Below are 14,507 nucleotides of genomic sequence, written 5' to 3'. Positions count from 1 at the left end.
ATGCCCCGTGCGCCAGCCCGCCGCCCGCGTTCCCCCTGCCGCTGGCCACCTTCTCCGCCCCCCAGTGGGTGTGCGGGGCTGTCCTGTCGCTCTCCCGGCCGCCCCGCCCCTTCCCCAATCCTACCCTCCTCCTGGGACCGAAAGGTCAGTATTGCCCTAACAAGGCCATTGGATCTCAGAAGCTGTCCCAAAATAGCCCCCTGCCAGCCCAGCCTCCTTCGAAGGGGAGGGAGGGGTGTTTCCAACCCGGCTGATGCTGCGGACTCAGGCGGTGGCCGAGGGGTGAGGAAGGCACCGAGAGTCAGAGCAGGCAGCCTCCAGCACGCAGTGTCCTTCTACCGGGGGGAACAGCTCCCTTGCACCCTCAGAGTGCCCTGGGGCTGGGGCAAGAGGGCACCCAGGAGTCAGGAAGGGGGGCCAAGGGGGACCAGCAGAACACCCAGTCCTGGAACACCTGAAATCCCCCAGAGCTGGGGCTTGGCAGACCTCAGCTCCACCGCCACCCACATGCCCTAACAGGACCTGGGGCTCAGCTCCCCGCCAACCCACGAGGAATCCAGTGACCTAAAGAGAAAGGAACGGGACAGCTCTCACAGGCTCCGAAACCAGAGGAGGAGCCGGGGAGGCGAGGGTCTGGGGACAGTCTGGAGGACATGGCAGTTCTGAGTCTGGGCTCAGCCAACCCAAATCCCTTCCACCCCAGCCACCTGGGAGAACGTGCAAGCACCGACCCAAACCCTTCCCCTCTCCCTGTGAGGGCAGAGGGCTGCTGTCCTCTCTCTCTCTGAGGCATGGGGTTGTGGGGTGTGTCCGAATAGGTTCCACTCGGAAATCCTCAAGAATATATAACATGTGTGTGTTTAATTTTCCTTTGCAAACTCTCTTCTGCTCTGGTGTCCTAGGAGCCTGCGTGGCCAGACTTTAGGAAGCCCTCCCAGCTGGGTCAAGAGCCAAGGCCCTGGGTGGACTCCTAGTACTCAGGTTCCCACAGACTCCAGTAAAAGAACAAGTCTCCACCACAGGAAGCAGAGGTTGGGCTAGTGACTATAAATCCCGGCTGAGCCTGGGTTAATAGGAGGAGAGACTAGCTCCCGGACGTTGAGAGCCACGGAGGACAGGAAGCTCGTGTGTTGCATGGACGTGTGCAAGTGTACGTGTGCATGTACCATGGCGGGGAGGAGAGGAACTCAATCCCCAAAAGAGCAAGCACGGAATGTTAGACCATTGTCTAACTTCGAACTTACCCCACACAGTTCCAAACTCCACGGCGATGTCAGCCACTGAAGTCATAGCAGTTATCCTTCAGAACTGGGCAAAAAATGTTCTCTCCTTTTCTCCCAGATGACCGCGTTATGACTGGTTTCCACATTGCACAGCCCCTGCCTGAAGGAGCCTGTGCCTATGGTTCACCTCCAGGTCAGAACAGCCAGTCCTGGTGTTTGCCAAGCCAACAGGCAGTGAGCAGTAGTGGCTAAAGACGGTATCACACAGGTAATCGCACTCCCCCACCACCTGCTTGCTCACACGATTCACTTCTAGAAACACCTTCATGCTGTTACTACTTCTCACCAAGGCCTCTGGAGAATCACAAGTTTCTTTCCAGCTCTGCATGCAAGGAAAGAGAGAAAAGCATCTCAAACCAGAAGCCAGAGGGGTTTGAAATGCCCATGTTGGATGCCCTCTGTAATTAAGTGCCACACAGATCACCAGAATCCTGTTTGAAAGCGAGGTGGCCTCTGCTGTGTCGAGTGAACTGTCCCACTTACGGGAATTTACCTCTGTTCACGGTAGCAACTCCCTGTGGGGTTGACCTACCATGGGTAGTTGCACGTAAGAGTCAGCTAGATAACTTGAAAATGCAAGCAGATTCCAGAACCCCACCCGGGGCCTGCTGACTTACATTGTCCTGGGAGAAGACGAGCAGCTGCATTCATATGAAATAAAGGCTTCTCTGATGAATCTGACTCACATCCTTGGTTAAAAACCATTGTTAAGTTTTCAAATTGAGGAATTCTTTTAACATGCATAAATTGATCATTTGCTTACTACAGGCTGTGTAGAATAGGTAGTTTTGGAGTTAGGTATGTGTTCAAATCCCTGTTCTGCCTATCACAGACTGCGTGACCCTGACCATCTAAGCCACAGATTCCTCATCCGTAAAAAACCTACCTCAAAGGGTAACTGGTATTAAGGATGATAGTATTTACCTTATATGGTGAGGTGAGTTAACATTGTAAAAAGGCTTAGAACACACTAGACATTTAATGTTAAATACTATTAATATTATCCTCACATAATAAATTGCTTTTCAGACCACGATGCTCAAAAAAATAGCCATGGAAGAGCGCCTCCCCCTCCCATTGCCCAACTGTTAATACCTAGACGTTGACACACTCCTCACTCTTCCCAATACACGCTTACATCATCCTGTGGTTTCTCACTTTTTAAACTGCTAGACTAAGTTACTAGAAAAGGGATACTTCAACTTTGTACAGTCGAAGTGAAATCCTTTGTCAATTTTATACCGGCCTTACCTGCCCCAGGTGGAGTGTCCCAAAGAGCTCCAGGGCTTTGGTGTCCTTTAGCCCTCCCTTTCTGCCAGCGCATTTCAGGGAACGGGAGCCCTCTGGTGGCCATCGGTGCACTAGACTAGATTGATTTTCCTTAGGAAAACAAAATGCTCCAGACCAAATGAAGTCACTAAACTTGAAGTGAATTTCAAACTATTTTAAAAAGTAGCTATCCCATTCTCTCTTCCTCCCAGGTCTTTTCTCACTCCTCTGTTTTTTGATCAGAGGAGGCAATCACTTCCTCCATTTCCTTCTCAACTTCTCAAGTGTAGCTGCTGCTTGAAAAAAACAAAATTCCAAGAGGGGACTGTGCATGGGAACCCACTCGTGTTCTTAGCTGTTGAAGGCCGGGCTGAGGAAGCCTCACTCGCTGGGAACGCTTTTCAGACATGTTTCCTGGCTGGGTTAGGTGCCCTTCCCACATGCTGGCTCCTCTCTCCAGCAGAGTTGTCTGAAGCAAGGATGATATTCCCACAGCCCACATGAATACCTGCAGACACGCTAGCTCATCTGTGTAGACCCAGGCCTGCACACTGCACACAGCTTCTCATCTCTCCTAGGTAGCATGTGGCAGCTGCTGACTCCCTCCTAGGAACACTTTGTCAACTGACTTCTAGGCTCCCTCTCTTGCTTCTGCTCCTTCCGTACTGGTCCTCCTCACCCCCCGACCTCTGTGCCTTGGGAAGGTCCCAGAGCTTAGTTCTCTGACTTCTCTACCCATGAATTTCTCAGGTGGTCTCCTCTAGTCTCATTAAATTGAATAGTGCCCATGTACTGCTGGCCCCTAAGCCTGCCTCTCCATCCTGCCTCTCTCCTGAGCTTCAACCATGTATCCGAACACCTACTCAGCATCACTATCTCATAAGCGTCTCAGACTTGATAAGAACAAAACCAAACTCCCAGTTTCGACCCCCGAATCTGCTCCTCCGGTTGACTTCCAACTTATTAAGAATCTTCGGAGTCATCCTCAATTTCTATCTTTCTCTCATATGCTATGTCCAATCTACCAGCAAATCCTTTCAACTCTAAAAACTCCAGGACGCATCTTACCTCCGGCCCTGTCAGTGTCCAAGCCACCAAAACCATTCCCGACTGACTGCAACAGCTCAGACTGTGCTCCTTGCTGTCCCCTGTCTACATACAGCAGCCAGTGCTTTTTAAAAGGCAAGTCTGATCAATCGTGTCTCTCTGTTCTAACCCCATCCCCAAAAAGGCTCCCTATCTGAGAGTGTGATCCAAAGCCTTTATGTATTTTTTAAATTACAAAGAGGGTGCATGCATTCACTGGAGAGCGAGCGAGCAAGAGAAAGCATCCCCCAAGAGTGTATGGTCACACCTGTTGGGACTTAGGGCATCTATGCACATATACCCAGCATGCAAAGATTTGAACTATAGTTAGCCATGTGGGATCCAGCTCCCTTAACCACTAGGCTTCAGAGCCAGACCAGCAGCCAGCTCTTTTAAAATGGCTACTAGGCCTTCCATGAGCTGGTCCCACCCTGTATCTCTGACCTCTCCTGCTCAGGCTATACTGATACCTTTGCAGATCCTTCTGCCAAGAATGCTCTTCCCCAAAATACCTGCATGACTCACTGACTCCCCCACCTCAAGTCTCTACTCAATTGTCACCTTCTTACAGAAGTTTCTCCAACCACCATGTACAGACAAGTAACCTGTCTCTACCCCAGTCCTATATTCTAGTCCTCTTTTTCTCTCCAATACCACTTCTACATTCACCACCTGTCTCCACTGAAGACAAGGGTATCTTTCCTACCATTCCATTCCCAGCACCTAGCAGTATGCCTTGTGTCTTATAGGCATTCAATAAACATGGAGGGCATTAAGTAAAACACTGGGGGTGGGGTCTTCAAGTTCACAGAAAATTTTTTTTTTTTTGGAGAGATTTTTTTTGCTATAGAGTGCATGCGCTCGCCAGGCAGACAGAGAGAGACAGAGAGACAGAAAGCGAGAAATCACCCCCCAGAGGGGATGGTCACACCGCAATCCCTTCTCCATTCTCCTCTCGGGATCTTGGGCATGCACACACATGCACCCGGTGTGAGTTTTAAGCCACCGGGTCTGGGACGCGAACTGCAGTCGACTACGTGGGAGTCCAGTGACATAGCCATTACGCTAACTGCTGGCTCCCACAGAAAATTATTATTAAAAAACAAACAAACAAAATACCAGCTATGCATGGTGACCAGCAGATGGCCTAATGGTTACGTCACTGGACTCCCATGTAGTCGAGTATAGCTCAAGTCCCAGACTTGGTGGCGTAAATCTCTTGCCGGATGCATGTGCACACACGCCTAAAATCCTGAGAATGGAAGAGAAGGGATTGTGACAGGGCCAACCCCTGGGGGGATGCTTTCTCACTTTTTCTCTCTAGCAAACACCCTGTAAACAAAAAAGTCTTAAAAAAAAAATCTAGGGACCAGCAGTTAGCGTAATGGTTATGCCACTGGACTCCCACATAGTCGACTGCAGTTCGAGTCCCGGACCCAGTGGCTTAAACTCACACCGGGAGCGTGTGCGTGCGTGCCCAAGATCCTGAGAGGAGAATGAAGAAGGGATTGCGGCGTGACCAACCCCCCGGGGGGTGATTTCTCGCTTTCTGTCTCTCTGGCAAGCACACACGCCTGATAGTAAAATCCTCCTCCCCCCCCAAAAAAAAAGATCTATGCATGGAGTTCTAAAATTTTGTCCCAGCATAAACTCATACTTTTTAAAATGTTTTGCCATAGGGTGCACTGTATGCACTCACCAGACAGTTAAAGGAAAAGTGAGAAATCCCCCCCAAGGGGGAATGGTCATACCACAATTCCTTCTCCATTCTCCCCCCAGGATTTTAGGCATGGACACACACACACCTGGCATGATTTTCAATTTGGGACTTGAACCATCACTATGTGGGAGTCCAGCACCTTAACCACCATGCCACCTGTTGTCCTGTACTTTATCTCTCCAAGAACTTGCTGAAGTGTCCTCGTAAGTCAGGTACCAAAAGGCAAGCGCTTCTGTTTGTTCTCACTACAAAGCCTACCTCATAACCAAAGAATGGTTACCTGAGGCTGGGGGGCTAGAGGATAGGGAGAAGTTAGTTAACAGGTACAAAATTAATTAGAGAGTAAGTTCTAGTGTTCTATAGCACTATAGGGTGACTATAATCACCAATAATTCACTGTATATCTCAAAACAGCTAGGGGAATTTTGATTGTTCTCAACAGAGAAATTATAAACATTTGAGGTGATGGATATAATAATCCTAATCTGCTCATTACATATTGTCTACACATGCCAAAATGTCAGCCAGTACCCCATAAAAAATACTATTGTGTCGATTAAAGATATATTTGGTTGAACGAATGTTCAATGAAAAGCTACGAAATAAGACATGAGGAAATCAGGATGGTACTTTTCAGAACATTAGAGTAAAACTTAAACAATCCCTGAATCTACAGAGGGACGCAAGTCACATCCACAAAAGAAATATTAATGTCCCTAATGAGGGACACTAATCTTAAAGTTAGCTCAGTTGGGCCTGGGCAATTTTAAACTTCAAGATTCACGTTTTGAGACGATTTTGACCAAGATGCAGATAACCAAGTTATTCCCATAAATCTGGACTGTCTAAAGTTTCATCCAAATTGGATTTTGTCAAGAGGTTACGAGGTCATTGAAACTTTGTCCTTTTCAATCCTTACATACCCCCTAACAACTCTGTCTGAGGAGTGTAAATCATTCTTCACTCTCTGAGGACTGCTGTAGTAATTACAGCATTACTATCCACAACACTGGTTTGGAAAGCAAATTCAAAAGGACTTAGGGACCATCTTAACTCAAGTAACATATTAAACCCATTTAACATGAACTTGAATTTAAAAGAGCTCACACCTCACAGTAGTTCCACTACTTCCCAGTAAAGGTGAGACAAACACTACCTGTGAAGTAAGGGTGGAGTGGTACGTTTACAACGGGCTTCAGTAGCCAAGTTCGTGGTTATCAAATGTGGTCTGGGAATCCTGGGAGACCCTGAGACTTCAGGGCATCTGAAACCTGACTTTCAGGAAACTATTTTCATGGTACTCAGACATGATTTACCAATTTCACATCATTCTCTCACGAGTATCACCAGAGTTTGTCAAAGACCACGCAGTATGTTAGTCCAAGACCCAAATGCAGAAATAGATGTGAGACTCCAACCATGTTCTATGAAGCCAGACAGTAAAGAGAATTGCAAAAATGTAAAATGAGGCCACTCTTCTCACTTACATTTCTTGTTTTGGAAAAGTTACTTTTTATTTAAAAATGTTATATATGTTAGCTTATGTTCTTCATTATTTTCAAGTGAGGTGATATTTTTAAAAAACTTCTCAGCTTTAATTTCTACTATGGTAAATACTGAGATGTAATCCACATAAACAAGATCTCTTTGGGACCCCGAATTAGAGTGTTGATGTAAAGACGACCAAAAAGTTTGAGAATTACTGCAACATACAAAACAGCACTTTCTGACATCATTATGGAATATCAGGAACAGCGTCTAGCGCAGTAACAGTGATGTGTCTCACTCTAACCTCGGCCTTCGGATGTGTTACTAAACCACACCGAACTAGTAAGTGCAAGGGCAATCCCACTTCAGCTACGTAAGTCATTCCAGGGCTTTTCCAGCAACCTCCCTTTCCACCACTCCAAAGTACAATTCACTCTGTCATGAGTCAACCATACAGCCAGTGGGATGTTTTAGTAAATAGTAAAAACTCATTTTGTAACCTAAATGAAACAGCTTTTTGTTACCATATGATAACATGGCTGGACATCGTCACTTGATTCGGTGGGTATGCTCAGGATGGTCTGAATAAAAATATAACCTGACACATACAGAATTCATTTGGGACCAAAGACAGGGATTCATCCAATGGCTAAAACTGAAAACAGGTTTTTTTTCCCCCCAAACTCTGGAGGGAAGAAGGGGATGGCTGACCAATAATGTAGGCTATAACATTTACAAAATTCTCTTTGGGGATGAGGGGCTGGGAGGGCAGGTCAAAGTGATAACCATCTAAAACATTTACAAACGAGGTCTGAAATCTCTATTACAAATGACTGCAAAAAGCATGCCATATTTTAAAATGCCAGAGATGGAGAAGACACACATTAGTTCCAGATATCACACATCCCTGGCTGAGGGACTTCATGTACCATGCCTCGGGATGAACAGCACCAGTGGGAGTTTATTTTGTGATGGTTAATGACGCTCTCAAACAATACAGGGAAGGCCAGCTATTTTATTCAAATTGAATCTAAACCTTAGATCTCTGGCTTAACAATAACAGAAGAAACCATTAAACACACAATAAACTGCCTTAAATCAGAGATGGTTTAAACTAGTCTCATAACTTCTAACATTCTGGGCTGGCAACGACAGCATGACAAATGTTCAGTCCAGTTACAAACCCCTACTTGATTTTCCTTGGCTGCCAAATCTTAAACAGATCTGGAAAATGCACTGTTTTACAAAGGCTTTTACCATATACCACTGTTGCCAGTCTCAAGTAATTACTGTTTCTTCATCCCCCGGGGAACATTTCTAAATGAGAGGGCTTTTTCTTTGATCTGCTTGCCTTGATGTGTTTGTAAGAACTCAGAAAGTAAGTTTAAAGAATGAAGATTAACTGAGATGCCAGGAAAGTTTTTATTGCAAGCACAGTGAGCAGAAAGAGATGTCTTCTCACACAAAGTGGCCGTAAGGTCTGCCATTAACTAATCTCTGACAACCCTTCATTGGTTTAGAGCCCGTGAAGCAGCTTCTTGCTATCAGGTGTACATCATTTCTGCCATGTGCGACATCTTCTTGGGAATATACAAGTAATACTCCATGTAGCCTGATAGGTCCTCAATGGTCACATCATCCACATAGACTCGCGCTTGCTCAGAACAGGAGCGGGGAGAGCCAGACAGAGTTCTGGTGTGCAGCGGCTGAGAGTAGTCCTCAAGCGTAGATCTTCGTTCTGGGGCCAAGGGGGGGACATTCTGCAGGCCTGAAAAGGAATACACTTCCATATCGTGCCACCTCTTACACTGGCACTCCTTGCCTACGCACGCACATGGCTTGCCCTGGTTTAGCTTGGAAACAGACTGAAAGTCAGAGAGATCACTGGCCTTGAGACTTGCTTGGGAGACTTGGGTGGCATCAGAGGAGTCTTCCTTTTTATTCTCTGATGGGAGCCTTGGAATGGAAGTTCCCAAAGGCTCAACGACTGCCCCTGTGTGATTAGCATCGAGAGAAGAACTTTCTCCTGCGCTGAACTCTTTAGGGTTTGAAATTCCCAGCCCACTGCTGCTATCAGGGGAGTCAGTCTGGCTTTTGAGCTTGAGCTGGCTGCTGGAAGAAGACGCTATTGTACTGCAATGAATAAACTTTGGAGGATGAAGGACAGGAGACTTGGAACGACGGCGACGCTGGGTTCTCACTGCTCCTCGCGATGATTTCCTTGTAGACCTAAGAGGGAAAAATTTACAAGAGGTTGGGATACAGAGCACTCCTAAGCAGAATTTCATGATAGCTGGAGATGTATCTCCTCTCAGGTTTATGCAGTTAAGTTCATAAATGTCCTCCAAGATGTGTCTGCTTCCATTTTCAATCTAAGTCTCTATGTCTCAAGAACTACATTTCCATGGGAACCAGCAGTTAGCATAATGGCTATGTCGCTGGACTTCCACATAGTCGACCGCGGTTCACGTCCCAGACCCGGTGGCTTAAAATTCATGCCGGGCGCGTGTGCATGCGTGCCCAAGATCCCGAGAGGAGAATGGAGAAGGGACTGGGGCATGACCATCCCCTCTGGGGGGTGATTTCTCGCTTTCTGTCACTATGTCTCTCTCTGTCTGTCTGGCGAGCACATGCGCCCTATAGCAAAAACCTCTCCCAAAAAAAAAAAAAAAAAACTACATTTCCTTTATTAGCAAGCTATAAGAATAGTTGAGATAAGGGTATTTTGTTTTCTTTTCTTTTTTAAAGTTTTTATTTCTTCTATGAACAAGAGATAGAAAGGAAAGAAGCCCAACAGGGGTTGCCACTACCCATCCCCAAACTCCAGCCAGCCTTAGACCCCAGATGTGTGTGTGTGCCTGTTGTTCTCAAGGAGTTCTCAAGACACAAACCCAGAACCTTCCCAGCCTCATAAAGCATCATGTCTCACTGCTGCACTATCAGGCCCCAAGCTAGTTTTTAATCGAATCACCTGGGCCAACCATTTGGCAGAGAGCATGTATCCTATCCCAACACCTTAGGCTTGGGAACCTGCGGCCAATGGGTTTGGAGGAAGCACCCTGCACCAGTTTAAGGTAGCTTAAACTGATGCTGGAAAGTGTAAGTGGTATGTCCTAAACCTGAATACCACAGCTTCAGTACCACTGTGAGGCCAGTGCTAAACAAGGGCCACTATGTTAGTAGGTCTTCTGGAAAGTCACGACGTATTTTTCTGTTTTCCTATGCAAAAATGTGTCATGACTTTCCCGGCGACCCAATATAATTAATAAGTAGAACAGTGTACTTAGGATTTGTTTCTCACTGGTAACAGCTGACAAAAAGCAAACAATGTTAGACTCCCTGAGGTTTCCACACACTGGGAGTTACCAGACACACTACATAAAACAACTATTTAACTAAATAAGAGAACAAAGAAAAAAAGAGACTTAGAACTGTCAATCAAGTCAGAAAAGAAAACCAAACAGGACATTATGAAATAAAAAACGTGAAGGGGCCTGTCATGGTACAGGAGTAAACCATGACACTCTGTAAGGCTGACCCACAGGGGAGGCTCTTGGCTGCGTCAGGCATGCATGTGTCCATGATTTGGGGCTGGCTGGAGCTAGATCAGGGTGTCAAGACCCTGTAGGAGGTGCTGTCTGTCTCGCTCTTACTCATGGAGGAAATACTAAATAAACTTAAAAAGAAGGAAAAAAGAAAAAAAATTATATTTAGAATTAAACAAAATGGATGGGCTAAATAGCAGAACTCACACAACTAAAGACAGAATTATTGAACTGGAAGACAAATGTGATTACTGGTAACAGGGTCAGCAAATTCCAGCCTGTGGGTGGAATGTGGCCCCCACCTGTGTGTGTACAGCCCATGGATACTGCTCCAGTGGGTGAGTACTGTGAGCCAGAGAGCAGGCTGGGCCAGCCCTTCTGCCGGTGCTCTCTACTCCCTCTGCCTACCTTCCTGAGCAGTGGACACATTGCACCACTGCCCAGGCCCACACTAGCTACCACCTACGTGTTGGGTCTCTGCTCTGGGCAACGGAGGCATCAGGACATAACATCTCAGTCCATGACTCGGACCAATGCTAAGATTTCAGTAGAAGAACCTGGAATCTAGGCATCACTAGAATAGAGAGTAAAATCAACCATGGTGTGCCCCAGGGACATTCACTCCACCAGGCCCACCCTCACACTAGTCATCTCATCCTGAGACTGTCTCAGCAACTGAACACAAAGTGTGTTCACCGGCCAGGATGGCCCGATCCAAGCACAAGGGACAAGTTTTCTCTTATTTAAGTACCTACAGAATATTCTTGGATTCTGCGTCTTGGCCTCTAAAGCCTACAATATTTACTAAATGGCACTTCACACACACACACACACAAGGTTGCTGGGCCTGCCCTGTACACAGGAAGCCTGATGTCACATGGATGGCTAATCACAGTTCAAGCCACGGTTTCAAGGCTTGAAACACATGCTAGGCCCAAGTATATGCATGCCCCGAATCCTCACAGGATGAAGAGATGGAGTAAAAAAGGATTGCAGTGTGACCACGTCACGCTGGGGAGTGCTTTCTCTCACCTCTCTATCTCTAGTGAGTGCATGTACCCTCCAATAAAAATAACAATAATGACAATAATAATAAGTCTGCAAACCCCTGACTCAAAAGGCCAGAGACAGAAAAGGTATAGAGACAAGAATGTGGGGAAAAAAATGTAAGCGAGATCAAGTGCAGTCTAAGTCTGGAGTCTCTGAAGGAACGAACACAAAGAACAGAGAATAAGCGATTCATGAAAATAACTAAAAATTTTTCTGAAGGATGAAAGAGCAGAATCTATACATACAGAAGCAAGACAGAGAGGAAGAACTTGGGCCGGCTCACGGCAGAGGCTAAGGCACTAGATTCCACATGGCCAACTATGAGATCTGAGTGCTGGACCCAGCAGCCTGAAAAACACACCAGGCACATACACATGCACATGCAGGCCCAAAATCCTGAAAGGAGAAATGAAGAAGAAAGTACAGTATGACCATCCCAAGGAGAGTGTTTTCTTTTTCTCTTTGTTGCTCTCCAGTAAGTACATGTGTCGGCCAGCAAATATTTTGAAAAAAATCTAGACACATAGTGGCAAAACAGTAGAATAGGAAAAAAACAAAAAACAAAAACAGATCTCAGGACCAGCAGACGGTGTAATGGCTATGTTGCTGGACTCCCATGTAGTTGACCGTGGTTTGAGTCCTGGACCTGGTGGCTTAAACTCACGCCAGGCTCACGTGCGTGTGGTGCCCAAGATCCCGAGAGGAGAATGGAGGAGAAGGGATTGCAGCATGGCCATCTCCTCTGAGGGGTGATTTCTCACTTTCTGTCTGTCTGCCTGTCTCTATCTTTCTAGCAAGAGCACGTGCCCTACAGCAAAAACCTCTCCAAGGAAAAAAAGAAAAAAAAATAGATCTTAAAAGTAGTAGAGATTAGGGGCCGGGCCGGGGGCACCGGATGAGGGCACCAGGGCTCCGTGCTCACGCAGGCCCACCGCCCAGGACGTGTTCCTCATGATCCGGCGCCAGAAGACCACCATCTTCACGGACGCCAAGGAGTCGAGCACCGTGTTCGAGCTGAAGGGCATCGTCGAGGGCATCCTGAAGCGGCCACCCGACAAGCAGGGGCTGTAAGCAGCTCCTGGATGATGGCAAGACACTAGGCGAGTGCGGCTTTACCAGCCAGACGGCAGGGCCACAGGCCCCAGCCACAGTGGGGCTGGCCTTCCGTGCAGATGAGACTTTTGAGGCCCTCCGCATCGAGCCCTTCTCCAGCCCCCTGGAGCTGCCTGATGTAATGAAGCCCCAAGACTCAGGAAGCAGCACCAATGTACAAGCTGTACAGTGAGGGCCCCTGACCTGCCCGCAGGTCAAACTCCCCTCCCCACAATAAAAAAGATTTGGGTGAAAAAAAAAGTAGTAGAGACTAGAGATTATTTCTAAAAGAACAACACTTAATTTGAAAGTAGGCTTTTCAATATCAATATAGTGAAGCCAGAAGACAATGAACAGTGCATTCGAACGCTAAGAGGAAATATGATTTCAGGTATATCAAATCTATCTTTCAGAAACAAAGATGAAATAAAGACCTTTTTGGATAAATCAAAGTGTATTTGCCAAAAGGATATGATGTTCTATTATTCCAGAAGATGCTATTCAAATGTATTCTGTGTGAGATATAATTCAGAAGCCGTGCTTACTAATAGACCTTTACTAAAGGAATACAGGAAGAAAGAAAGTGATCCTAGTGGAAGGTCTGAGGCTCAAGGATGGAGAGCAAAGAAACTATAAACATGTAGATAAATCTAAACAAACATTGCTTAAGTAATAATAACAAATCCAATTTGTGAGATTAAAAAGAAGTGGCACAGTTAAATATTGGGCAACTACACGATGGAAGTCAGGAAGCAGAATAAAAGGGTTCTAAGGAGGATTAAATTATTAACTGAAATCTTTGTTAAAAACATGAATGACAAATTTTCAGGGCTAATTACTAAAATAATAGAAATAAAATAGTTTCCAAACCAGCAGAGGAGAAAATGGTGGAGGTGGGGGAGGGGAGAACAATTTTTCAAAAGATGGTGAGAAGAGGGAAGGTACAGAGAAAAGGGGGCAAAACCATGATAAATAACATATGGTAAAATGGCAGAAGCAAGCTCAACTATATCAATAATCAAAACAAATGTAAATGCACTACAGTCAACAGTTTAAGGAAAAGATGATCAGACTAATAAAACAGAACAAAATAAAACCTAGCTATATATATAAACTACTTATATAAGACATACCTAAAATCTAAGAATGCAGAATGGTGAAGGAACAGAAAAAGATACATGAGGCAAATACCAACTAAAAGAAAACTGAATCGGCTGTACTAATTCCAAAGTAGACTTTAAGACAAAAGCTACTATGAGAGACTAAGAATGTCACTAAAGGAGCCAGCAGATGGCATAGCAGGTACATTGATAGACTCCCACATGGCGGACTATGGGTTGAGTCTCAGACCCGGTGGTTTGAAACTCACGCCAGGCACGTGGGCACACATGCCCAAGATTCCAGAAAAACAGAGACGAAGGGACTGTGGCACGGTCACCTCCAAGGAGGTGATTTCTCACTTTCCCTCTGTCTCTGCCTCTCTCTCTCCAGCAAGTGAACATGCTCTAAGACAAAAACCTCTCTTAAAAACAAACAAACAAAATGTCACTAGATAATAAAGGCTTTAATGTATCAGGAAGAAAATATTCTAAACTTGAATGAACCTAGGCTGTATAAACCTAACAAAAATAATCTAAAAGTTCAGAACTTAAGGGGAAAAGAGACAAACTTACTATCATAGGAGAGATTTTAACATACCTCTCAATTTTTGATAGGTTAAGCTGACCAAAAAAACTGAAAAAAAAAAAAAAAAAAAAAAACCAGTCAAATAGTACATTTAAAAGCCTGATTCAATGAACACAGAACCTGAGAATGATTAGAGAAGACCCATACTTCTTAAACACACATATTGTAAAACATTTACAAAAACTAATTGTGGACCAGGTCACACAGAAAGTCTCGGCAAATTTACAATTGAGAAGAATGGGTCTTTCTTCATTGTTGGGTCTTGAGTTCTATATCATAACACTCTTT

At 45.5% G+C, this 14,507-nt stretch overlaps 1 protein-coding gene and 1 pseudogene across 1 annotated transcript in view; one reads left to right on the top strand and one right to left on the bottom strand.

Annotated features, from left to right (window-relative positions):
- Positions 1–7,841: 7,841 nt before the first annotated feature.
- Positions 7,842–14,507, bottom strand: part of OSER1 (oxidative stress responsive serine rich 1) — a 12,471-nt gene continuing 5,805 nt past the window's right edge. The window contains exon 4 of the mRNA XM_006147573.3: positions 7,842–9,075. Coding sequence (XP_006147635.1) covers positions 8,391–9,075 — 685 coding nt within the window. The 3' untranslated portion in view covers positions 7,842–8,390. The remainder of the gene's footprint in view (positions 9,076–14,507) is intronic.
- LOC102502057 (elongin-B pseudogene) lies at positions 9,886–12,741 on the top strand (annotated as a pseudogene).

The sequence above is a fragment of the Tupaia chinensis genome, unplaced genomic scaffold (assembly GCF_000334495.1).
Source record: "Tupaia chinensis unplaced genomic scaffold, TupChi_1.0 Scaffold000216_1, whole genome shotgun sequence".
Classification (NCBI taxonomy): domain Eukaryota; kingdom Metazoa; phylum Chordata; class Mammalia; order Scandentia; family Tupaiidae; genus Tupaia; species Tupaia belangeri.
The sequence above is the reverse complement of the archived record's forward strand: the minus strand, read 5'-3'. Positions and strand labels throughout refer to the sequence as shown.